This window comes from Dama dama, chromosome 4, assembly GCF_033118175.1.
Source record: "Dama dama isolate Ldn47 chromosome 4, ASM3311817v1, whole genome shotgun sequence".
In the NCBI taxonomy this organism is placed as follows: Eukaryota; Metazoa; Chordata; class Mammalia; order Artiodactyla; family Cervidae; genus Dama; species Dama dama.
This window is the reverse complement of record NC_083684.1, coordinates 20,756,568-20,781,447: the sequence shown is the minus strand read 5'-3', so window position 1 is coordinate 20,781,447 and position 24,880 is coordinate 20,756,568. Positions and strand designations below refer to the sequence as shown.

General features: G+C 52.6%; 3 protein-coding genes across 6 annotated transcripts in view; 1 reads left to right on the top strand and 2 right to left on the bottom strand.

Moving 5' to 3' along the window:
- The window catches only part of LOC133053933 (AFG3-like protein 1), a 21,111-nt gene extending 15,032 nt beyond the window's left edge, over positions 1–6,079 (bottom strand). For 2 of the 4 annotated variants that reach the window (XM_061138412.1, XM_061138413.1), the window contains exons 1-2: positions 5,550–5,708; positions 1,628–1,715 (exon numbers count right to left, since the gene is read on the bottom strand). In XM_061138412.1, the coding sequence (XP_060994395.1) occupies positions 1,628–1,715; positions 5,550–5,687 (226 nt within the window). In that variant the 5' untranslated portion in view covers positions 5,688–5,708. Of the gene's footprint in view, positions 1–1,627; positions 1,716–1,831; positions 1,923–5,549; positions 5,709–5,930 lie in introns of those variants that run through there. The other 2 variants (XM_061138415.1, XM_061138416.1) reach the window with 2 other exon arrangements.
- Positions 5,991–8,583, top strand: LOC133053934 (tigger transposable element-derived protein 1-like). The gene has a single exon (XM_061138417.1). The coding sequence runs from the start codon at positions 6,351–6,353 to the stop codon at positions 7,980–7,982; it is 1,632 nt and encodes a 543-aa protein (XP_060994400.1). The 5' UTR covers positions 5,991–6,350; the 3' UTR covers positions 7,983–8,583.
- On the bottom strand, positions 8,323–24,880 carry DEF8 (differentially expressed in FDCP 8 homolog). The gene is made up of 12 exons (XM_061138418.1): positions 24,643–24,880; positions 20,653–20,774; positions 19,931–20,028; positions 18,613–18,762; positions 18,016–18,157; positions 16,666–16,830; positions 16,041–16,168; positions 15,694–15,807; positions 14,821–14,901; positions 14,129–14,269; positions 13,920–14,029; positions 8,323–12,891 (listed from the first exon to the last, which is right to left on the bottom strand). Exons 2-12 carry the CDS (start codon positions 20,762–20,764, stop codon positions 12,789–12,791), a joined length of 1,344 nt encoding a protein of 447 aa, XP_060994401.1. The 5' UTR covers positions 20,765–20,774; positions 24,643–24,880; the 3' UTR covers positions 8,323–12,788.

Genomic DNA, 24,880 nt, shown 5'->3' with positions numbered 1-24,880 from the left:
CCCTCAGGATGAATGGCATCGGCGAGAGAGAGAAGACACGTGAGACTAGCCTCTTGATAGGGCCAAGTCTGCGAGGGAGGGGGAGAGAGAGAGAGAGAGAATGACCAGACGGGGGTGCAGAGAGTCTGGAAGAGTCTGGCAATGCTTTATTTTTTACCATAGCTTTTATACCCTAAGTTAGTACATTTCTAAGGGGAAGATAGTTTAACATTACGTCAGCTTGTCCTTCACGAAACCAGGGTGTTTTCTGCATACTTCTTTGTTTACGAGGGTCTTGTACATTATCTTCTGGCCTGGGGGCCTATTAACATTTTATGCAAGTCAGGTGAATGTAAACCTATTTTCTGTTTCTCTGGTGACCTTAAATGAAAGGTAGCAGTCCCATAGGGCAACAGTACAGAGTAGAATTATATTCTTGTTAATACAAAAATTAATCTTTCTGCAAAAGTTGTCGGTTGCGTTTATCTAAGAAGTTTACCCCATACTGACTCTGTGACTTTGGTGAGGCAGCTTCTGCCTAGCACTGCTGACTGACAATTAACAACCATCTCATTGTTACCACACTAGGGCTAAGTTCTTATTTCTCTAGATCTTTAACTATATTAACAATGGTTTTTATAACACAACCTTAGCACATTAAAGGCAAAAATACAGCAAGCAAAAACACAGCAAGCAAAACACAGCAAGCAAATCTCAACCCAATAACCACCTATAGAATAATTTTTCTTATGTTTTCTAATAGGACTCCTTTACCCCTTAAAAGGGCTCTATATCTATTAGGGCTTTTATATAATCAGGTTCTTTATGCTATTTTATGATTAGCATATTATAAGCAACCATGCATATTAGTACCAAGCGCATAAATGCATTTGGCTAACAAACTACCAGCAAAGGAGTTTAAATTAAAACACTCCTTTCACCCTGAATAATCTCATAATATACCACCACCTGGGAAACTTATTGATTAAAGTTCTAAATTGATTCTTATTTGGGAAGAGATCGGGGAAGGCCTTCCTGCCTGTGTCAGAGAAATTAGGGAGTAGTCCATTGAGGCAGGCATCAGAAAGACAGATATCATCTTTAAGGTGAGAGCCGGGGGCAGCTTTTCGAAACCCCTGAAAACCTGATCCGCCTTGCCCATCAGGTTTTCTCCCTTACGGCCTTGTTAGGGGTAGGGTCTCATGAAGTGACTTTTTCGAAACCCCTGAAAACCTGATCCGCCTTGCCCGTCAGCTTTTCTCCCTTATGGCCTTTTTAGGGGTAGGGTCTCGTGTGTTGGCTCCCGGAAGCTTCCAAACATGAGACTCAGCTTAACCCTCAGAGATGCAGAAACAAAGGCTTGCTCCCAGGCATCCCCAAAGATTCACCCACCACTTCCTTTTGGAACACCTTCTCCTTTGCCACCTTCACTGATATATTAACACTGCAAAGACGTGGGACAGGTGACCCAGAAACGGGAGACGAGCTAAGTGTGACTCAATACACACAGAAGCTAGAAGAGGGGCGGCTGGGTCTGCTGGGCCATCACGCACCCTGTCCCCACTCCCCACAACACAGGACACCAAGGAAGCCACACTCGGGTCCTGCGACCTCATGCTGCTAACGATGGCAGGAGAAAGACATGTACCTTTGGGTGGTTCTGAACACAGCCACTGGGAAACTGACGCCAGTCTTATCTGCAGAGCCGACTGCTGAGAGCGGGTTCCCTGGAGACACTGAAACGGGAGACAGAATTAGCGTCCACAAATTCTGATGCAGCCTCTTCTCACAGTGGAAGTTCCAGGCTGGAAAGGACCAGGATTCGAGAGGAGGCATAAACCTGAGGCCTTACCTGCTTTATCTCATTAAAAATATGATTCCATGTGACTCCCTGATGGTCTAGGTGTTCAGACTTTGCATTCCAATGCAGGCAGTGTGAGTTCAATCCCTGGTTGGGGAGCTAAGATTTGTGGCCAAAAAACCCAACTATAAACTACAGAAGCAATATTGTAACCAATTCAAAAAAGACTTTAAAACCAATACACATCAAAACAAAATCTTAAAAACAAATATGATTCAAGCAGGAGAAACAGAAACTACATTCAGTGCAGAAATACATGAAGAATTTTTATAGCTATAGCTATCAAAAAAAAATACTGCAAAGTAATCACTTCCTGCCTGAGGCAATTTTTGTCACTGAAGCTATTAAAACAAACATTAATAATCCTTAAAAACAAACATTATTCTAACATTAAAATCATGTGAAATTTAAAAACCAAAGGGTATTATGATTTATCTTTGATCAACCACAGGTTAGCAGTTTTGTTAGGAAAGCAAACATTTTCTGCCTGCTAACTTGCCCCAGTTGTGTCTGATTCTTTGCAACCCTATGAACTGTAGCCCGCCAAGCTCCTCTGTCCATGGGATTCTCCAAGCAAGAATACAGGAGTGGGTTCATATTTCCTTCTCTAGGGGATCTTTCTGACCCAGGGATTGAACCCACATCTCTTATGTCTCCTGTACTGGCAGGCAGCACCACCTGAGAAACCCTGTATTTTCTTGAGTTCTCAAAAAGGAAAATGACAGTTTTTATTACCATAAGCTATTAACAATACTTAACATCAGTTAAAAACAGGATGAAAGACAATTTTGGTTTCTCACTATCATAGGTCAAAAGCCATTATAGGAAAAACGAGCACAACAGACGCCACCACAGTAAAAAAACCAGCTCTAAGCACAGTCACTTAGTATTAACTGTAGCCAAAAAAACCTCAACCAGGACTTGCCTGGTGGTCCCCTGGTTAAGAGTCCACCTGCCAATGCAGGGGACACAGTTTCGATCCCTGGTCCAGAAAGGCAAAGGGCAAATAAGCCTGTGGACAGCTACTGAGACCTGGCTCTAGAGCCCATGCTCTGAAACAAGAGAAGCCACTGCAACGAGATGCCCTTGCACCACAACTAGACAGTAGCCCCCTGCACAGCCATGAAGACCCAGCAGAGCCAACAGAAACAAATACTTTTTTAAAAACTGTTTTAAATGTTGATGCAGGGCAGAAACCAACACATTATTGTAAAGCAATTATCCTCCAATTAAAAATAAACAAAATTCTTTTTTAAAAGGGTCTGTTAACAAATGGTTTAAAAAAACACCCCAACCAAAGATTTGGATTGTTCACACATCCTTATCAGAGGCCACAGAGCACTAAAAATTCAGGTAAGCCATGAGAATGATACTGAAATCCGGAAAAACCGTACACAAGGGGCTCAGGAAGGAGACACAGCAGTAATGGTGATGAGGCTCCTGGAGCCTTTGCTCCATGAGTGTCCCCTCCCCACACATAGCAAGTCACCATGCACAAGGGGACCAGAACGTAATGTCACAAAGGCTGTCACCGTGAGGGAAGGCCTAGACAAAGGCCCACAGAAGAAGATAGTCCTGGGCTCCTCTGCTCCTCGAGGCCCTCCCGTGGGGGGTGGAAAACGCAGAAGTCCAGAGAGGATGGCGAGGGCCTGAGGTAAGGTGACTGGGAGCCAGTGGTATGTAATGAGTGCTCTGGCACCCAGCCCCCAGGGTTTCCCCAGCAGCTCCCCAGAGAGGGAGCTGGGGCTCCTAGAAGTGTTAGGAGGTCTCCAGCCCTAGAAAGACAAAGTATGATCTTCAGGCCTTCAAATCTTGAGAAACATCCTACTCCTTTATTTCACGACTTAGTGTTTTGATTTGCTTAGGGGACCACAGTAGGTCAGATGCAGCTCTCAAAGACAGGGGTCTACCACCCATTCTTGGTGTCTGGATATACAAAGCCAGCATGTGAAGCTGTGCACAGCAGTCTTCCCGTAACGGGCAAAGTGCCACTGTCCTTTCTTTGTCAGGTCATGAGTCAGGTGACTCCGGCCTGTGTCTCAGATGCACACAGATGCAGCCCCAGCAGGCGCTTGCAAATTTGCTGGCAGCTCCTGCTCAAGCCTCACATCCTTCAGGAGTCAATTACCCCACCTCTCATAGGGTGGCACTCATCCTCCTCCACCCTTCTCTTCACTGTCTACTCCCTCTGTTCTGTTTCCTTCTCCTTCATACCTCCTAACACGCTACCTACATGTTGTCGTCTGGTTCTCCTTCTGGAGTGGAATGGACAATGTAGGAAGCTCAGTCAATAAAAACGTAACTGTGAGAAGCATCCAAAATATAAGCTTCCCCTTGAGGAGTGCTGACTGCTCCGGCACTTCTTTTAAACAGAAGGCAAACTGTGACTTCATCCCCAGCCTTCCCAAGCCCGGTCTAAGCCTTCAAGTCCCTCAAAGGAGAGTGCACATCTGTTCCAGATGAGATGCCGTGGCTAATAGACTCCATAGAGGAACAGCTCTGTCTGGGAAGGAACTCAAAAATCATCCAACTTCCTCCTTTCCTAACTAAAACCACTGAGCTCCATGGAAGTCAGTGCCTAATGACATACCTGTGTTGCACCCCTTAATCACTGCATTCCATCCAGCTAACAACTTGAACAGTCCCCTGCAATGCTGAGTTGCCACGTGGCCACAGATGAAGGGCTCTCCTTTCACTGATATTGCCAAAACAATCAAACTGACAGTGCACCGTCCCCAAAATGAAGAGCTAAGAAGGAAAAGTTCACTCCTGGAAACAGGACAGAAAACAAATGCATGGGCCCCCTTCTTCCTCTTTCAATACTGCCTGAAACCAAGACAGCTTTCTCTGACCAGAATCCAGAGGCTCCACATCAGTCCGCCACAAAAGAAATCAACGTGATCACTGTCCCCCTGGGATGCTCAATACAAAAATAAACCTTAAAATATGGTCTACTTCAGAGAATCTAACCCAGAGGAAGGCGTACAATACAGAGGTATCTAAAAGCGGAGATCCGACTAGCTATGCTCTAGCGTCTCCTCTCCTATAGAACAGGGTTTAGTGCAGCGCCTACCTGCCGGACGGGTATAAGGCTTAAATGAGACAGTCCCTGTAGAGTCATCAGCGTGAAACCCCTCAAACAACGTTAGCTATGATTACAGTGTAGAACTGGGCTCGACGAATGCTGTCTGAATCAAAAACACGTAACACTTTACAAAACTGTATCATGACGGAGAACAACCCTGTGACACTGAGCAGAAGTGGTATCACCTCTGAGCCCAGGAGGCTACCCCCTCGCAGTCGGAGCGAGAGTCGAAGACAAGGTAGGCTCACAGCCGAACAAGGGCAATTCGCTCAATGCGGCTCTTGGGAGCGGGGAACAAGTCTGCAGGGGCAGTGAGCGGGGCACTGAGAGGTTGAGGGAACTTTCAAAGAAAAGGGCGTAAGAGGCCACAGGAAGGAAAGCAGATGGAGACCTGTTCGGGCTAGCGGCAGCCGCCTCAGCCGCTGGGAAGGGCTGGAGCCCCGGGGCCAGCCAGCTGGCCGGAACTGTGGTCGCCGCCGATGCGCCTCCGCTTCTGGAGCTCGGGTTCGCGCACCTGGTTCCCTCACCCGCTCCCCGCGCCGGCGGCGCACGTGGATGGCGTCACCGCGGCGTCGAGAGCGACCACCGCCCGCTGAAACCGGCCGGCTGCGCCTCCCCGCTCACCTGCTGAGCGGTTCCGAGCGCCCTCACGCCTGCCCCGAACGTCCTGCCCCCTCGTGGGCCAAGGCCGCACCGCCACAGCACGGCGAGCGGCCCCGCCACCGCCCTGCTGCCGGCCGCCGCCACCAGCCGCTGCGACATTCCCCCTCAGACCTCGCGCCGTTCCGGCGCGCGCACGCGCAGTGCGGCGGCGAGTAGGTCATAGGGCACCACACCTCCAGCGTAACTCGGGGTCTCGCGCATGCGCGGTGAGGCCAAGGCGCTTATGGGGGACCTCGCCTCAGGTGTCTGCTGTCCGGCCTGACTCGGACCTGAACGTTTGCGCCACCTGCACTACGGTGGCAGACGCGGGCGAGGTGCTGAGGAGACAGCCTTTAGACTTACTTTAAATCTGGAGTCCTCCTTGGGAAGCGGCGTACACCGCCCCGCCCTGTCCGCCGGCTCCTTGTGGTCCAGGTACAGCGCTGGGAACCGGTTACTAAGGAACCGAAGACCCCCGGGCGGCGTGTGCTGTGCGGTATTACCGCCCCTCACGGAGTTTTGTTTTCTGCATCACGGAAACCCAGTCCTGCTGTCCAGGGATTTGGCCGCTCTGATCGACTCCCTGGAACCCAGAAGGAACCGGCCCTGTCCTGGGCTGTGTCGTGGGCCGGCCTGTGCTGACCCGGTCACATCCCCCGTGTCGTCATCCTGCGCCTCCGGGAAGCCCCACTTTCTCTTCCCCAAATTCTGCGAGGGGGCCTGGAGTAACCATAGGCTTTCTCGCCCTGAGACTGCTGTGGTTAGTACATACCGGCGGCAAAGATGCCTGGGAAAAGGTCCCTAAACGCCGCAGTCATCCGGAGTGCCAAAAGGGAACGGAAAGCAATCACCCTCGACGTGAAGTTAGAAGTGTTAAGACGGTTTGAAGTGGGTGAGAAGCTCAGCCAGATCGCAAAGGCCTTAGGCCTTGCTGTCTCTACAGTGGCGACCATCAGAGATAATAAAGACAAAATCAAAGCGAGTTCACAAATAGCCACTCCTCTGAGAGCCTCCCGGTTGACTCGTTACCGAAGTGCAGTCATGGAGACCATGGAGCGGTTGTTGCGTGTGTGGCTCGAAGACCAGAGCCAGCGAAACGTGCCCCTGAGTGTCACCATTATTCAGAAGAAGGCCAAGAGTTTGTTTGATGACTTACAGCGTGAGCAAGGTGAAAGCTCTCAAACAGAAAAGTTTACTGCAAGTAAAGGGTGGTTTGTGAGATTCAAGGAACGCCACCGTTTGCCCCACTTCAAGATGAACATCTCAGCTCCTGCCAAGGAGGATGAATATCCAGAAATACTGAAGAGCATCATTCAGGAAGGTGAGTACACCCCCCAGCAAGTTTTTAATGTGGATGAGACAGGTCTTTATTGGAAAAGAATGCCTGAAAGAACATTTCTTTCTGTAGAAGAGAGAGCTGAGCCAGGATTTAAATCATCCAAAGATCGCTTGATGCTGCTTCTTGGTGGCAACGCAGCTGGGGACTTCAAGTTGAAACCCCTATTGGTGTACCACTCAGAAAACCCCAAGGCTCTGAAGGGGTACTCCAAGCCCAATCTGCCCGTGATCTGGCGCTCAAGCAGAAAGGCCTGGGCAACCAGGAGCATATTTCATGAATGGTTCACGTACTTTTTTTGCCCTGCCATTGAGAAATACTGTGCCCAAAACAACCTGACCAACAAAGCCCTGCTCATCTTAGACAAGGCACCATGCCACCCAGTCAATCTGAGTGATCTGTCTGATAATGTAAGAGTGGAATATCTTCATGACAGCACAGCTGACTCGATCCAGCCCATGGGTCAAGGTGTAGCCTCTGCCTTCAGAGCTCATTACCTAAGAAGGACTTTTGAGCACATCCTAGAAGCAACAGATGGGGAGGATACAGCAGAGATCAGGGAGTTCTGGAGAAACTACAGCATTGTGGATGCTGTGGACAACATTGCAATAGCCTGGGGGGAGCTCACACCAGCAACAATGAACAGTGTGTGGAAGAAGATTTGGCCTGAGTGTGTTCAGTTCCAGAGTGCTTCCCAAACAGATGGCATTGCACAGCTTCAACAAGATATTGTGATCCTTGCCAAGAGTGTGGCTGTTGGAGAGGTGGGAGAAGCTGATGTGGACCAGCTGCTGCAGTCTCACGATGAGGGTCTCTCAAATGAGGAGCTGATGCAGCTAGAGCAGGAGCCCGCAGGAGAGGAGGAGGAGGGTGAAGAGGCTGCCCCTGCCCTGCGCCAACTAACCACACGGGAGCTGTCAGCAGCCTTCTCACATTTTGAGACCGGCTTGCAGGTCCTTACCAGTAACAGCCCTGATGCCGCGTGGAAACTGCAAGTTTCAAGAGCAATCAATGATGCAATAAGCTGCTACAGGGAGCTGTACAGTGAGAAGGAGCCGCGCTCCAAACAGCTCTCCTAGGCAACCTCGGTACACAACACACTCCATGGCAGGAAGACCAGACACAACAGGGCAACCTCCTGGGTGACACCTGGCCAAGTCTCGGCTTCCAGATGTTTAACATCCTTGAAAACCCTGCTTCTGGTACGTTCATTGTGACACTAAAGAGCATCACATCTTGTTACTGAAATTGTGCTTAAATATGTGCTTTAAGAAGACTGAAAGAAAATCCAGGAAGAGTTATTTAAAACACACAATGAGGAGACCAGCCCTGCTAGACATTGAAACACACTATAAAACCTGTGATTGAATCAAAGAGGTACTCAAACATGTAGAATACAATAGAGAGTCCAGAAGTAGATACAGATAGGTGTTTTTTTTTAATAGTGCAGGACAGCTAGATAAAATTTGGCAAAAGCTAGTTAGTTCACACCTCACAGCATACACAGGAATAAACAAACAGATGAGGGATTTGAATGTAAAAGCTGAAACAATACAGGTGCTACACAACCCATGGATATATGCCTCTTCCCCATGGGTGATCAGGAAGATCTTCTGTAACTCAAAGTCCAGATGAAATTTAAGATTAATCAATTTGATGATATGAAAATGTAATAAAAACTTTTCCATGAGGATAAAACACTACAAACAGAGTCAAAGGCAAACAACACACTGGAAGAAAATTTCTCACAGATAATGGGTTAATATCTCTGATATGTGAAGAACTCTTAAAGATTGAGAAGAAAATACAAAAACCCCATAGAAAAGTAAACAGAAGATATAATTCAAAAGCAAGTAAATTAGCTCTTCAAACATAAGAGAAGTGCAGATGAAACAACACTCATACCATTTCTCATTATTCAGATCAGCAATAATCAAAAGTATGGCTACACACCACTGGTTAGGCTGTGGGGTCACAGGCACCCTCGTTCACTGCTGGTGGGAACACAAACTTGTACATCCCTTACAGAGGAGCATCAAGCACTAATACAAAATATATTTATTTTGATTTAACAATCCCACTTTTAGGAGGATACACTTCCAACAAAAGAAACTACAGATGCATGAATTTTGTTGCAGCCTTGTTTGCAACTGCAAAACCTAGGAAATAGCCTGAAGAGTCTCATGTAAAAAGTCAAATATGAAATGGCACTTGCAGACAATGGAGAGTTAGACAGTTGTAAGTGATGATAACTACAATAACAAAAGAACAAGGAAGAACTCAACTGATGTGGAGTGGTTTCCAAGATATATTGTTAATAGAAAAAAAGCAACATCAGGAGTAAAGTATGCTACCTTTTGTGGAAGGAAGACGGGGAAGTGAGAAAATATGCATACATCGTACTCATTTGTACAGTAAGAAACAAAGGTGAGAGAAATCAGACTAAAGAGATTGGTTCCATGGGTGGGATGAGATGTAACTTTTGTACCTTTTGTGAAGTTCTGACTTCGGGGACCATGTTAATATACTGCACAAACAAAAGTTAACAAGGATGGGAAAATAAAGCAGTGGACTACCTGAACAGAACCATATTTCACAGGAACTGCACAGCCACAATGAAGAAGCAAAAGCAAGTACTTTTTGACTGTATGCCCTCAGGCTATAGACAAATATTAAAGGCTCATGAGTAGCCTTGTTTCTCACTAGCATAAGTGAGCAGTCCCAAAGGTGCTTTCTATGCACTGTTGGACTGAGCAAATACGTGTACTCTGGATAAGGGAGCCAGCTTTTTCACTCACTGTCGAGCAAGGAAATAATAAACATGAAAAAGGGAAAGAATGACTCGTGTTGTTTTGAAATTGGAAGTTTCACTGTGAACTCATGGTTTTTAATGCTTACAGACCAGAAAAGAAATAGATAAGGAGTACTATTTCCACACTACTGAAAGAACCTATGGGCAGTGATCAGCCCAGAAGTGAGCACACCGAACTATCACGTCCGCCCTCCACCAGAAGGTTCCAGGGCTCCTCAGAGAACTGACTGGTGTCAGGGCTGGGACTGGGGCAATTTCTAACTAAGCCTGGAACACTTTCTTGTGCTAGAAAGAAAGTGCCTAAAGAGTGCCAGGAAGATGTCAGTCCACTGACAGACCAGTGGACCAGAGCATTTTGAGTAGGACAGATGACAAACTGGACCCAGTGTCACTTCTGTGAAATTCCCACCAAAAGGGCAAAGCCCAAGTCCAGTCGGAAAAACCCTCACTGATGGAAAGTCTTCAGAATAATTTATCTGTGATTTTCTGTGTCAGAGTCCTGAACCCTTCCAGATTAAAGGCTAAAATGACATGGCAACTAAGTAGCTGAATCTGAACACAGCTTGCTGTAGGCTTTATGGTCAGCATCCATGTGAGCATCCTGATGTCAGTGACCGCACCGTAGTTGTGGGAGGCATGTCCTTGCTGGGGTAACACAGGAGCACTTAGAGGCAAAGGGGCATCATCTGCAACTTCCACCAGATGGTTCAAAGGAAAGTGTGTGGAGAAAGAGTAAGGCAAATGGGGAAAATGTTAACATTCACGGAATCCAGGAGATGGGTACCTGGGAATGTGTTTGCAGCACTTCTGTAAACCTACAGCTGTTAAAATTTAAAGTTTAAGAAAAACTCATCCTCATACCTAAAGTGGGTGGGTGGAGACTGCATGCCCCCTCTGATACCAAAGTGTGGCTTTAGTTGTTTGAAGTGGAGGCACCAGCGTGGGCCCACAGACAGCCCACACACACCCTTCCCCCACCCCCGGCCTTGTGCAGCACACCCCTGATGTTTCTTTGAGATCATCCTCAAAACCAGAGAGAAATGTACATACACACAGGTTTGAATGTCATTTGGGAGGGGCTTTTGGGTTCTCCTGAGCTCCAAGCGCCCTTTCAGTGAGTCAAACTTGAAGACCAGAGGGGCTTCTGGGAGCTAGACCTGGGACCGGCACTGCTTACATTGAGTTAACATGACAGTCTTCCCTCTGGGAGGACTCAGGAGAGAAGACATAAGTTCTGTTACGGAGCCAGGCTGGGCCCAGCACTTCCTAGAACCCAAACAACCCCAGAGGGTGTGCTTTAGCACAGCCTAGAGGTGTCAGCACACTGATGCCAAGGTCAGGTGCCCAGTTTACACTTGACCATGTGGGAGGGGGCCTGTGGGCTCTGAGTAACCCTGCAGCAAACCCCGCCCCGTCCCCAGCGCCCAGCCCACAGCTCTCCTGGGAGGCCTGCCCATGCTAACTGGTTCCTCAGTGGGTTCTGGCTACTGTTGGTCTCAGAAAGACCTACACATGATTCTGTTTCAAGAATCTGTCACCCAGAAGGGAGATGAGAAGACGACATGATGTGGGAGGAAGTTTAAAAAAAAGAGCCAACCTTGCCCAACAAATGGCTACTGACATTTCTTATGGACACAGTGACTGCAACTGGAATAACACAGTGCTGATTACACAGTCCATTTGGGAGAAGCCAGGATCCCTGGGACAGAAATGCGATGCCGCGGTGAGATGTACAGATTGGAGGTGTAGGAAGAGGGCACTTAGCCTTTAACCCCCTAGACCCAAGAATGGGAAGCAGGGTGGCCCCATGTGAACCAATTCCCCACAGTGACATGCTGAACAGCCCAGCACAGTCAGAGGGTGGCCTAAAGCCCCTGGGCAGGGCTTCCCTGGGGTGCAGAGGGGCAAGGAGGGGTTGGCACTGTCCTTACCCACCCCCCACATTGGCTCAGCTGGCCTCCCTGTTGGCCAAGCCTCTCCTTGCACTTCCCAATAAAAGGTGATGGATGTCCAGGTGACTGCCTCCTGCCCACCAGCCGCCACATGTGTGTGTCAGCCCCAGATGTCAACAGCCAAGCACAGTCCAGGGCAAGGAGAAGGCCAGCAAGGCCAGGGCAGCCTTCCCCTGGATGGTCCCCACAAATGCATCTTCCCCACTGGGTCAGTCCTCCATGCCTGGCTCTCTCTGCCCACTGGTGGCAGGACCTCCCACACCCCATGAGTCCTGCCTGGTGCTCCCCCGAGCAAGTATTTCTAGTGCCTGATCTCAGTTCCCCAAACAGAAGGCCCCAGTTGGGAGGTCTCCGAGTGATTCGGAGCCCTCCATAGGCACACTCAGTCCAGGTCTCCTGTCCCCTAGCCCTCTCACCTAACCTTGACCTGCCAGGGGCACGGTCCTGCCGGATACCTGGAAGCACACATCCTCGCTGGATGAAGCACCAGAGTGAGCTGGGCTGGGCCAAGGCAGGGGCGGTTAGGAGGTGAGATCTCCACGGCAGCCAGTAGCCCCTGGAATGGTCCTGCCGGCAGAGGCCCCAGAGAGAGAACCCGGGGGTGGGGGCAGGGCCCTCAGGAGATAGTGATGAACACAGCCCCAGCCAGGGGCAACCAGGGGACCTCAAAGAGGCAAGGAGCTGGGGGAGGGGCCTCCAAGTAGAACCCATACCGTCCACCACAGGTAAAAGTCAGGCTAAGACTGCATCCTCAGTCTTGTCAGCACTCCCCAGAAGGCTTCCAGGATTTCCAGGGTAGCCAGGGCCCAGCAGCCTTGGTCCCAAGGTGGGCAGGGTAGGGTGGGGGGGCTCTTGACCAAAGGAGAGGTGAAGGATGCTCCCCCCACCTGACCCTCAAAGCTCTGCAGTGAAGGAAGGGTGCACGTCCTGGTCCTCACAGCAGCCCACCCAAAAAACAGCTGCCCCAAGCCCCAACACACGCCAGGGGACGATGGTCCTGGTGGTGCTGGCTCAGCAGTAGGGGGGTCCAGGGGCCGGACCCTAGGTCTCCAGAGTACAGGAAACACCTTCACTGTGGCAACGACCAGCAGGACAGACAGGCCTAGAAGAGCTTCCATTGCTCAGGCGTCTAGGTCTGGACCAGGCTCCCGGAAGAGCGACTGCTTCCGCAGGGTGAGGCGCGCACACCTAGGGCACGTGGTGGAATTGTCGTAGTAGCAGTCCCTGGGGGAGACAGGAATGGCCGTGAAGAGGGGGCTCCACAAGTAGAATTGTAACCCTGAGTCTTCACAATACTCCTTGAACAGACAGGAGCCTGCAGCAGTCTCACCCAGGTGTGCCGGCCAGGCCTGTATCCCATTCCTCCATACAGACACCCCCAGGGGCCACACCTATCACCTGGTACACTCTAACCCTCTTAGTGACTCCCCTCCCTGACCTGTTCCCACTACCATGTAAAGCACCCCCCGCCCCCCCACCAAGGGCTCTGTGGAGGTGCACACGGTCCCCATAGCAGCTTAAATTTTTGAAGGGGGCACAGCAACATTTGACAGGATACCACACAAACTGCCAGCTCAAAGGAGCTCAGAGTTTCAACAACACTCTCTGCTACAGTCCTTACTGAGACCGCAGTCCAGCTCTGCTGACCTATGAGGTTGCGGGTCACTCTGAGAAACAGCAAGTGCCAGGAAAATCCAATGTGGACAGAAACAGGATGGTGGGGTCCCATCTGAGCCTAGTGTGACAAGCTGTGTGGGCTCCATAGGCATAAGCCTACTGGTAAGTGTACTTAAAGAGTTCAAATATCTTCTTCCCACTTCTGTGTATCATTCTTCCAAACACCCACAAGTCTTTAGGACATAAATGCTTCCATTGTTGAACCTAAGTACTTAATAAATAAAACTGTTGGGTATTTCTTGTGGCCTAGGGATGTTTGAAAAAAAAAAATCATAAAAACTAGAGAGCTTAGGAAGCTTCAGCCTCAGTAAACCAAAGTCCCAGGAAGAAAGGAAGGAGCTGGACATGGGGACCTGGGCTGCGCACCTTCCCCAGGCCCTGGGGGCTTCTCCCCAGTGGAACTACAGCTGAGTCTCGCACATCAGAGTCTAAATTCACACCTCAGGATGGAGGCACAAGGATTTGAAACCAGGTGGCAAAGGTCAAGCCCCAGCCTCTCCCCACCCGACACTCCCAGCACCTGTCTCTCCCACACCTGTCATCTACCGTCTACAGAGGCAGTCGCTCACACAGACCTGTGGAAGACAGCAGAGCAGTCGGCGCACACAGACGTGTGGCTGTCGAAGGGGAATAGCACGTCACCCTCCCGGCAGAGCTCACACACAAAGCCCTTGGCCTGGCACCGCTGCAGGCAAGGCGAGGAGGTCAGTGCCCACTCCCAGGTTGGGGGGCACATCCTCCCAAGCCGCCCTCCCGCCTCCCCACCTGGCTTGTGAGGACCCACCTCACAGTCCAGTTTGATGTGCTTGGCAAACAGCGTGTGGGTCTCAGCTAGCGAGCAGCCCAGCCGGCCCGTGTGCGTGTCCAGCAGGTCCTGCACCGAGTACATCTCATCGTTCTCCACAAAGTGCTGCCGGTCCTGGAGCTGCAGGCGCAGGCGGCCATGTGAACCCAGAGCCACCAGGCTGGGGCCCTCGCCTGCCCAGAGCCGTCTTCCCGGCTTTATCTTGTCCACACATCTCACCACCCAATGCACTGCTTCCTACTCTTCCCGTCGGCCCAACCCGGACAGTGCACTCCTAGGTGAGGGCCAGGTCCCACCCGCCCTGCTCGCTGCTCCCCAGGACCCAGAACACCGTCGGCACACAGCAGGCACCCAGTGAGTGCTTGCAAACAAGTAAGCAGGTGAGCCTCAAAGTGTCCTGTGGTCAGCCCTCCCTGGGTCCATTCCGTGGAGGGTCCCGTGAAGGCTGCAGGGCAGCCCACTCTCTCAGTGCCTCTCATACTGACGGAAGCGGTGAGCACTTTTGTGGGTAGCCCTGGTGTTCCCTGGGACAGTGTGGAGACCCTCTGCTGACAGCACAGCACACGCACGGTATCAAGCCTTCCCCTCACGATCCTGGTCTGTTTCCTGCCCTCCTGGAGGACCCCTTCCCCATCCCACCCCTCCTCTACTCCAGGGGTGGGTGGACTGACCTGCAGGAGCAGGCGCGCTGCCATGGCCTCCCTGCAGGTGATGAAATATGGCTTCATGAGCAAGATATCCTGGCGCAGCTTCTGTGGACAAGAGGGGCAAGTGGGCATCTCTGGCCAGAGCAGGGGCTGTGCTGGGCATGTCTGCGTGGCCAGTGGGGGTGGGGGGTGGGGGCTGGCTTTGTGGGAAGCTTTGTCACTTTAAACTCTGGGTCAGTAGAGGACCACAAGTGCATTCCAGCCGAGCTCAAGGTCAAGCCACAGCTTCCCTGCCAGGCAGGACCCTAAGCTTCCTTCATGCATAGTTGCTCCCCGCCCCACTCCACATGTGCACACACACCTCAGGAGCACCTGAGCTCACATCCAGACTGCCCATTTGAACCCAGATCCCTTCCTCAGCCCAGCGGCCCTGTGCCTCAGCTCCTCCTCAACAAGTCCCATTCCTCTCTGCACAGGCCCGAGGCACACCCCACCCCGCCCTCTGCTGAGTGCCAAAGAGAGGACCCCCAGTCACACACAGCTACTCAGAACACCAACCAGATGTGGCTGGGCCAATGTGAGGCTGCATTTGACAATACACACTGGGACGCAGACTAATGCAAGACAGAAACGCCACGCGATTTATCCCAATAAAGTGCACGAAATAAAAGACACCACTGAAATGAACTTCACCTCATTTTTCTACTGTGTCTACTAGAAAATTTCAAACTACCTCTGAGCCTAGCGTCCTATTTCGTACTGTGACTGGACAGTTGCTCTAGCGACTTTAACTTAAAGGACAATAGGAGAGGGGGGCACCCAGCGACGCATCTCTCCTTTCAGACAGCTGCGAAGGGAGAGCAGGGTTGCCCCACGCCTGCCCCTCCCCTGTCTTACGCGGATCTCTACCAGCTCCTCCACGTAGTTGAACAGCAGAGGATTGATCTCCCGGAGCCGGAGCACTGGCCTCGACATCATCAGCGCCAGGTAGCGCATGCTGCCCCGGGACACCTGGGCGGGAGGGGTGGAATGCTGGCACCTCTGCGCTCCCCAGCAGCACCGCCCTGTCTCGGCCCCGCCCCACTCTGCCCCACTCTGAGGCCCCGCCCCACGCAGCCCGTGCCCTGACCCGCCCCCGCAGCCACCCTCCATGGCCCCCAGCGCTCGGCCACGCCCCCGGCCAACCACGCCCCGCCCAATACCCAGGGCTGCACCCCTCGCTCCCGCTCTCTCTCTCTCCGCACCTTGCGCGGCTCGAAGTCCCAGTTGTGCACCACACGCGCTGGGATGACAGCCAGATCGTTCCAGTGGCAGTGGCTGCAGTAGTACTGGCCAGTGTAGTCGCACTGCCGGGCCTCGCTGGGCACGCCCCCTGCGGAGGAGATGTTCCAAAGTCAGGGAGACCTGAGAGGTCCCCTCCCCCAGCTGCAACAAGGGTTCCCCACCACAGCCCGCCCCTCACTCGTCCTCTTCTACATCGCCCCACTTCCCATTTCTCATCAGTAAAATGGGACAGTAGATGGGGAATCCCTTGAGTCAACCTCAGTATGTTTCTAGGAAGAAGGCCTGACATACAGCGTGAGTGTAGCGTGATCTTCCCATGGGGTGGGTTTTCTGTGACGATGCGGTCACAGGAGGGAGACTGTCTGTAGCCCAGCCCTGCAGGGACTCCTAGGGGAACCTCAGTCGGCTTGGGCAGGGCATGAAAAGGCGCCAAAAGCAGTCTTTTGGGGCTTCCCAAGGAGAGGAGCTCAACTGCACATTCCTCCCATTTACTCACGCAGCTGATGGCAGGGCACCCTGCCCAGAACAGCTCCCCTCAGCCCTGCGCCCTGCCCCACTCACACCCCCAACCCCGGGTGCACTCACGCAGAGAGATGGGTGCTCGGCACTCAGCACAGCGGTAATCCTGGCTGTCCAGCCCTGCCTCAGGGCAGATGTTCAGCTCATACTCAGCCTGGTGGCTGACTTTGGACCGCACACAGGGCTTGGAGATGAGGTTCAAACACTTGCTGTGACAGCGGTAATAACACCCTGGGATGGGGGCCCAACAGCATGCCCCTTAGGAGGGGGGCCACTCTGCAGCCCAGGCTGACCTTCAGCTTCTGGGACACCAAGGGGGCTCCACTCCACTTCCCAGATCAACCCAAGAGCCTCTGCAGGTGTCACTGCAGGTCCCCAAATGTCCCCACCCCAAGCCTTGCCCTGAAGGTATGTGCACACCTTTCCCCTGATTTCAGACTCAAAAGTTCAGGGGCCTACCAGCCATGCCCACTGGGATACCCAAAGGGATCAAGGCCAAGCAATCTAAGTAAAACCCGGCTCTTCCTACCCAAATCCACCCCAGCTTCCCATCTCGGATTTTAGAGACTCTGTCTTTCAACCTCCTGAGACTACAAACTGGGAAGTCATCCCGACTCCTCTCTTACACCCATGTCCAGTCCTTCAGCTACAGCTGCACTTGGCCCTTCTCATCTGATTGTCAGGAGTCTCACCCTGGTCAGAAGGCCATCATTTTCCCTCCCCCATGCCACACTCAGTTCAGCAGCTGGAGTTAAAACCTAAGTATATCCACCCACATGGCCCCAGTGCACTTAGAGAAAAGCCCCCTGCCACCTCTGAAGCACCTCTATGCCACGCTGCTCTCTGCTCCTCATCAAATACACTGGACACACACTGACCACAGGCCTTTGCACAGACAGCTCCCCTGCAGAAATGTTCCTTCCCAGATATGCTCCTGGTTTGCCCCTAACCTCCAAGTTTTTTTAATTAAATGTCACATGAAGCCTTTTCATTTCACCCTAAAATAGCAGCAACCCACTCCCTGACATGCTTGTTCCTCCCCTAGTCTTCTTCACTATTTCTAACACACCATATCATTGACTCATTTGATTTCTCATCCAGAGCAGCACCTCCAATACAGTGATGTGTCTCTACAATGTCCAGTGGGGTGGCCACCAACCTTGCATGGCTACTGTGTACTTGGAACATGCACAGTACAGCTGAGGAGCTAGTTATCTATGTTCAATAATTTAAATTTGAAGAGTCACATGTGGCCAGTGGACTTGAGCCCAGGGAAGGCAGACACCTGGGTCTCTCAACTCTTGCTACACCCACCACACACTGCAGGGTTCTGCAAATACTGAGGACACGATAGAGAACCCCTCTCCCCGGAGACCTAGACTGCCAGCCCAGAAGGGCAGTCTGGTCTCTGCCCACCTGTGCAGGTGTACCAGGTCTGAATGAGGCCCCAGATGACTGTGTTACACTTGTCACATGTCTGCTTCACACTCTTGCTCTTCTCCTTGTAGAAGCGGTGCTCAAGAAGGACTCGAATGTTGGGCTCATCCTCATTGGGGTCCTAGGGAGGAGACCAGGGAGGGGTCACAGCTCCTTCTGGGCACATGAGCCCCTTGACTGCATCTCCCAGGCACCACGCATAGCAGAGGTTACCACAGACCCCTCCCTTTACAATAGAACAGGGTGCCTGGTCAGGCCTGGTCCACTGAGATTACAGACCACCTCTGTACCTAGGTGCTGCTCCAGGGTCACACTAGGGCCAAGGGCACATGAGCAGTACTGAGGGGCACTCACTGCCCTCCCTGCTTTGTTTCTGCTGGCTGAGAGCAGACCCAGGTTGGTGGAGGCAGTCCTGGACTTGCCAGGGAAGAGCAGAGCAATAGACAAGGGGGACCTGTGGTCTCCAATGCCAGTAGCTGCCAGATGGGCCCGGGCATCAGAGCTGGGCTGAGGGCCCATCACTCCCCCAGCCTCCAGTTCAGCTCTGGCTGCTGTTGGGGGTGGGCCGGCACCCACCTTCAGCTCCTGTAGCTTCAGCCGAAGGTGAATGAGCCTCACCACAGCATCCTTCTGCTTCTCCGAGTGTTCTGGCAGCTCCAGGATGACCTGCTTGCACTCCTGGATCGCCTGCCGAAGCTGCTGAACATCAGAGGCCAGGAACAGGCCCTGCTCACATGGTGGGGGGCAGTTTGGGGACGATGATAGTCAGATTGTGTGTCATTGGGCCCAGAACAGATCTCCCCACCCATCTTGAGCTCCAATGGCCCAAAGACTTGCTCAAGGCCCAGGACCATCAGCAGCAGAGGCAGGCCCCAGCCCACACCACCTGCCCGCTCTCTGGACCTGTCCACCCATGGGCCTCTGGAGACCTAACTCACGGTGTTCTTCAAAACAGAACTTCCCTCTTTTAGAAATTCAGTTGCTTTTCTGGCTATGCTATCTCGCTTGCTTCTACACAACTTCCTCTTGGATGAAAGCAGGGGAAATGACACTTGTCTGTCAAGAAGGAGAGGAAGTAGCCCCTGGTTCAATCGCCAAGCTCAGAGACACCCTTGGCTGCCACCTGCCCTCAGGCCCAGCACCTCACAGGCTGACCTGGGCTCGGGTCCAGCAAAGCCCTAAACTTGGGCAAGGAGACAGGCCAGGTCTCAGAGCTGGGGGCTGAGACCCCAAAAAAGGGGTGTCACTGCCTGCAGGAGTGCAAAATAAGGGTTCAAACACATAACTGAGAGGAGTGTATGTTAGCAGAATGTAAAGTTAAAGGCCACATGACCAGCAAAAGAGAACTGGGGACTCAGGCGAATCTTAAAGTCCTATTTGAATGTTACCATAACATCTCTCTCAAACAACAGCTGGAGATAGTTTGCAAAGACTTTGAACCTTTAAAGGAATTATTAGAGCCCTTTAATTAAAAACAAAAACAAAAACACACACACACACACAACCCACAAAGTTTTCATGGAACAAAACCTAGCTCAGACAGGAGTGGCCCTGCCTAGCTAAGCAATTGGTGGTGGGCAGGGGCCACCCTTGCCTTCACCCCCCAACAGACGACAGGATTCCCCAGGTCCCCAGATAGAATCAACCCCCACATCTGCTTTGTAGGATCCTGTGTGGAGGGGAGAGAATGGCTGCCCAGGAGGACAGAGCCCAGGCTCCCAAACACCACATCCAACCCATTCCCACAGGCCGGCACACAGGTATAGGGTGAGATCCGGGTGTTATGCAGGCCTCAGACTCCAGGCCTAGGAGGCCTGGCTCAGATGGATGTGGCCAGCTCCTCACACTCTGAGGGGAAGGGTCACCTCGTCCACCCACAGACCCTGAACCTTACCACGGGGCGAGCGAAGTGGTCCTCAGACAGGCCAAGATCCATCACACGCTCTGGGCAGCGGAACTCTGGCTCCCCGGGAGGCAGCTCGGGCAGGCGCGCTGCAGCGGGGCAGGTGGGAAGGGTGGCAGAAAGAGGAGTCGGCCCGCCACCCCAGGAGGGGGCTGTAGGGCCCTCGGGGAACAGGGAGCCCACAGAGACACCCAGGGAAGCAGGGCTCTGCTCCGGCGTGAGCCCTGTGTGCACCTGCAGAGGACCCTGTGTCCTTGTGCCGACAGGAGCTGTGCAAAACCAGGGGTTACAGAAACGCCAGTTTCTAAGGCTCACAGCTTGTGTGTGCATTTCTGGACTGGAGAAGGACCTCTGGAGGGCTACACACCAGAGCATGGGAGCCCCTGTGTGGACTCGGGCACCCCTTGGGCTCGGTCTGCAGTCTCAGGGCTCACATCCTGCTGACCTCTCACCCTGCAGGTCTCGGCTCTCAGTTCGAGGCCTAAGTGTTCTCCAAGAGAGTGCCTGCTGTGTGTGGCCCCTGGGACATGGCAGACAAGATAGTGACACATCCCCACCCAGGGGTGTGTTCATTCTCCTGAGGATGGACCAGGGGGAAGCAGTCTAAACTGTGAAGAAGCCGCCTGCATGCCCCCAGGGAGGAACCATCTAAAAAGATGGGGGCTGGCGTGAGCAGGGCAGACCACCTATACAACCCCACCCCCTGCATCCACCTTGAGAAGTAATGTCCAGGGCCTCCTCGCCAGCCCCCTGCTCATGCTGCTGCTTGTTGAAGGGGTTGAGATGGACCTGCCGGAACCGGGCGAGCTTCTCGTCATATTCCATAGCACCCCACCTGTGGACAGCCGGGCAGAGCAGAAGTGAGCGTCCAGCACCCAGGTTCACTGGGGTCCCCTTCCCTTTTCCAGTGCCTGAGGTATCAGAGGGGAGACCTGGCACCTCTCACTTCCCCTGGAGGGTCCAGACCAAATGTCCCCACACCACGGCCTCTCCCCTCAGTCCCTCCCCAAGCCATCTCAGCCCCCTCACCCAGCCCCCATGACTGGCCCCTCAGTGAGAACAGTGATGCCCAAGTCACCGATGGGGCAGGAAGGGCTTGGGGGGTGCCCAGCCAGACCTCCAGCATGGAGCCCCTTTGGTCCCGCTCACATCACCTGGCCAGCCAACACTCAATGCCTCCCTCTCGCCCAGGACCCAGGGTGCTCCTTTCATGTCAGAGCATCCCGAAAGCCCTGCCAGCAGAAGGCTCAGTGCTGATGCCAGGGCTCAGGCCTGCCCTGTCACCTGCAGTGTGGCCCAGGGCAGGACCCACCTTAACATGCCCTGTGGAGAGGCCTCCTGAATGCTGTATGACCACCAAGTGACCTGAGCCCACAGCTGGCCCCACACCTCGGGGCCCAGGGACACAGGCAGCAAGCGCCGAGCTCACAGCTGCGAGTTCAGCAAACCACAGACACACAGGGCTGGTGGCTCCTGAGACAGAGGCCCACACTTAACTAGCTGACCCACATTCCTTAGCTTCTTTCTGCTTCAAGGACAAAATGAGTTCGGTTGAACGATGTTTTCAAAACTTTGTAGGAAGGACACGGATGTTGGCTATGCTCTGCTGACACCTGGTTGCAGTCTAAAATAATCTGTAATTATAAAAGGCAATCCTATGATTCCTATGTGCCCACACACACTGAAAGGAAAACTGAGCCAGCGGCGATGGCCCGAGGCCACCCTCCACCCCTAGTGCTGCCCTGCACCTGGGCGGGGACCCCCACAACCTCTGTGGAACCTGTCTGCCTCTCTGGCCTCTGGAAGGATGGGGGTTGGAAGTTCTGAATGGGTAGAACTGGCACCTGCAGACCGGCTACCTGTTGGTCACAGCAGGGCAGGACATGGTGCCATGAGCCCAAACCCCTATCTCCCTTATAACCTGAGGTCTCTGGGAAGCTCACACACTGTGTTCGGCTCTGATGCCCAGCGCCTCCCCAGACGACAAGAACCACAGCACCCAAGAAAGCCTCCAGAATGCAGGGGAGACCCAGCTGTCTCCGTACTCACCAGCCCCTTCTTCCCAACTGGTGAGGAATCCCTGGGCTGCTCACCCCCAGGCTTCATTCAACTGAGACACAAATAAACTTCTGTTTAAACTACTGTTATCAGGAGGAGGATTTCTGTGTCTTGCAGCCAAAACAGATCCATACTAATCACCCCCAACAGACTGTGATCAGCAGGCAAAATGGCCCTACTCAAATCCACACTCTACCAGCTCCAGCTGTGTGACCTTGGGCAAATGCCTAAGCCTTTCTGTGCTTTTGAGTTGTCATGTTTCAAACAGGGACAAGAATAGTATCCACTGTATAGAGTTACAATCTAAATGAGTCAATACAAAGTTCTGAGTCCCTTGGCCAGAAATAAATATCAGGTGCACATTATGGTCATCATCGTAACTACTAAGAATCAGACAGGCCTGATACAATGCTGCCTCTCCTGGTCATGAGCATTTTCTTGCACATAAATAAGGGAGAATGCCTGCCTCCTGGGGTGGGGGCAGGGGAGGGGTGGAGATGAAGCACAGGTGCATGGCAGTGACATCCCATGCCAATCAGTCCAGCCCCAAAAGACTGGAGGGTCAGGAGCCACCCCCATGGGTCTCTCCTCAGAAACCTCCCAGCATTTTACAATATGGCCAGAGGCATTATAGAGAACAGGATGATATTCCTGAAAAAAAAAAAACTAGAAATAGACTTGCAATATGATCATGCAATGCCACTTCTCGGCATACACCTGGAGAAAACTGTAATTCAAAAAGATACATGCACCCAGCATCCATCACAGCAGTATTCACAATAGCCAACACATGGAAAGAGCTTAACTGTCCATCAACAAATGAGTGCATAAAGGAGTGGTACAGATATACACAATGGAATATTAGCCATAAAAAAGAATGAAATAACGCTATTTGCAGCAACATGGATGCAACTAGAGATTACCACCCTAAGTCCGAAAGACAGATACCATATGATATCACTTAAATGTGGAATCTAAAATATGACACAAGTGAACCTATCTGCAAAACAGAAACAGACACACAGATGTAGAGAACAGACTTGAGGTTGCCAAGTGGTTGGGGGTGGGGTTTGTATTGGGGTTATGGGGTTAACAGATGCAAACTATTATATAAAGGATGTATAAACAAGAAGATCTTACTGTATAACACAAGGAAATATATTCCACATCCTGTAATAAACCATAATGGACAAGAACATGAAAAAGATATCTATATCTGTAACAGAAGCACTCAGCTGTACACCAGAAACTAACACAACTTTGTAAATCAACTACATTTCAATTTTTAAAAATATATAAAATGCACAGGTTCTTAGGCCTTAGTCAGAAAGAAAATAAAATATGGCCTGAGGAGCTCAAAGGCAGGAACACTGCTCAGCTGCCCTTCTCTGGGATACAAGCCCTCCTGGAAATCGCATCTCTCATTAAGCTCCTGATGGGTAGGCCAGGCAGAGAGGCCATGGGTGAGTGAGTGACTGGGGTAACCTGACCTCTCTCAGCCTCAGTTCCTCTCCAGCCAAAGTTAAAAGAACCCCATTTCCCAGGGAGAAGGGGATGCCAGGAGCAGCCAGAAGGGGTCCTAACACAGGGGCCCAGCAGACAAAGTGCACAGCAACTGGCTCAGAGGAGAGCGATAGCAACCCTCACCACCCCACCAGGTTCACCCCACAGAGAGTTCTGCACCCCAAATTCAGGCCTGACTTCAGAGAGGTGCAGGCCAGAAGGTGGACACTTGAGCAAGCAGCATGCAGGAAACCCACTAGTCCACTGTCTCCCCTTCTCCAGAGACCTCCTCTCACTAGGGTCGGGGTGAGGAGCCCACCACTTTGCAATTAGAGGACCCTGAGAACAAAGCCCAGCATCTCTCAGGCCCCGAGGAACACAGGGCTGAAGCTCAGATGTGCCTGAACCAGCCTCGCCTGTTCTGCTTGTGACACAGCCACCAGAGGTCCTGTCATCACCCGGCTCCCACCAGAGGCCCCTAAACTTCGCCCCAGAGGGGACAGGGTGAAGGTGTACCCTAGCTGCTCACGCCCATCAGGAGGCCTCCAGGACCCCACCGGGAGCAGGGCCGCTACTGTCCCTTTAAGGATTGCTTGCCACTGAAGCTTGGCAGCGTCCACCCCCGCCTCTGGGTGACGCCACCCCAAAAGGGCCTCCCCCACCTTCACCCACAACAACAACAGCAACATACACTCTGGGGACCCTCGCTAAGTGGCTCCGCACAGGGCCAGGTGTCTTCCACCAGGCCTGTCCGTTTCAGAGATGAGGAAACAGGCTCAGAGTGGTCCAGCCCCAGCACACGGTGGCACAGCCGTGGGGTCCCGTCCGGCCTCTCGCATCCCACAGACGCGCGCGGTGACAGCTGGAAGGGGTGACAGTGTGCCCGGGGGCAGCCTTCCTAGCTAGACCCTGACAGAGCGGGATGGGGGCAGCTGAGGTCCCCAAGCCCCTCTGCTCCCAGGTGATTGCCCGGGAGTCTGAATCCTGCTTTGCGCCCGGGCCTGGGCCTCGGCCGGGTTTCTCTCCCCCTATGCCCCGGTGTCCGCTTCGAGAGAGAGGCTCCCCGGGCTCCGGGGCGCGGCGGCCCGAGCGTCCGAGTCCCCGCCACCCAGAACCCCGCCTGCTCCCCTCCCGCCGCTCACCTGACCACCGCCGCCCGGGTTACATTGTATCCTCCCCGCCGGGCGTGTTACAGCGTATCCACCGCCGCTTTGGATACACTGTATCCGCCTCGCTCTCTGCTGCCTCCTGCGGTCGGGAGGCTCACGACACCGGCGGAGTTTGCGCGTCCCATCCCCGGACCCAGGCCTCCACCTCCCAATCCAAGAACGCGTGACCCTTCATCCCAATTGTTGAAGATGGTGTGAAATAAAATTCACG

Bases quoted from the DNA above. Each gene is read 5' to 3' on its own strand.
- LOC133053934 (XM_061138417.1), top strand. From the start codon at position 6,351: ATGCCTGGGAAAAGGTCCCTAAACGCCGCAGTCATCCGGAGTGCCAAA.
- DEF8 (XM_061138418.1), bottom strand. From the start codon at position 20,764: ATGGAATATGACGAGAAGCTCGCCCGGTTCCGGCAGGTCCATCTCAAC. The intron at 14,270-14,820 runs GTCAGTCCACCC...CTGCGCCTGCAG, and splicing joins CAGCGCGCCTGCTCCTGCAG to CTCCAGGACCGGCAGCACTT. The intron at 14,030-14,128 runs GTGGGTCCTCAC...CCTTGCCTGCAG, and splicing joins ACATCAAACTGGACTGTGAG to CGGTGCCAGGCCAAGGGCTT.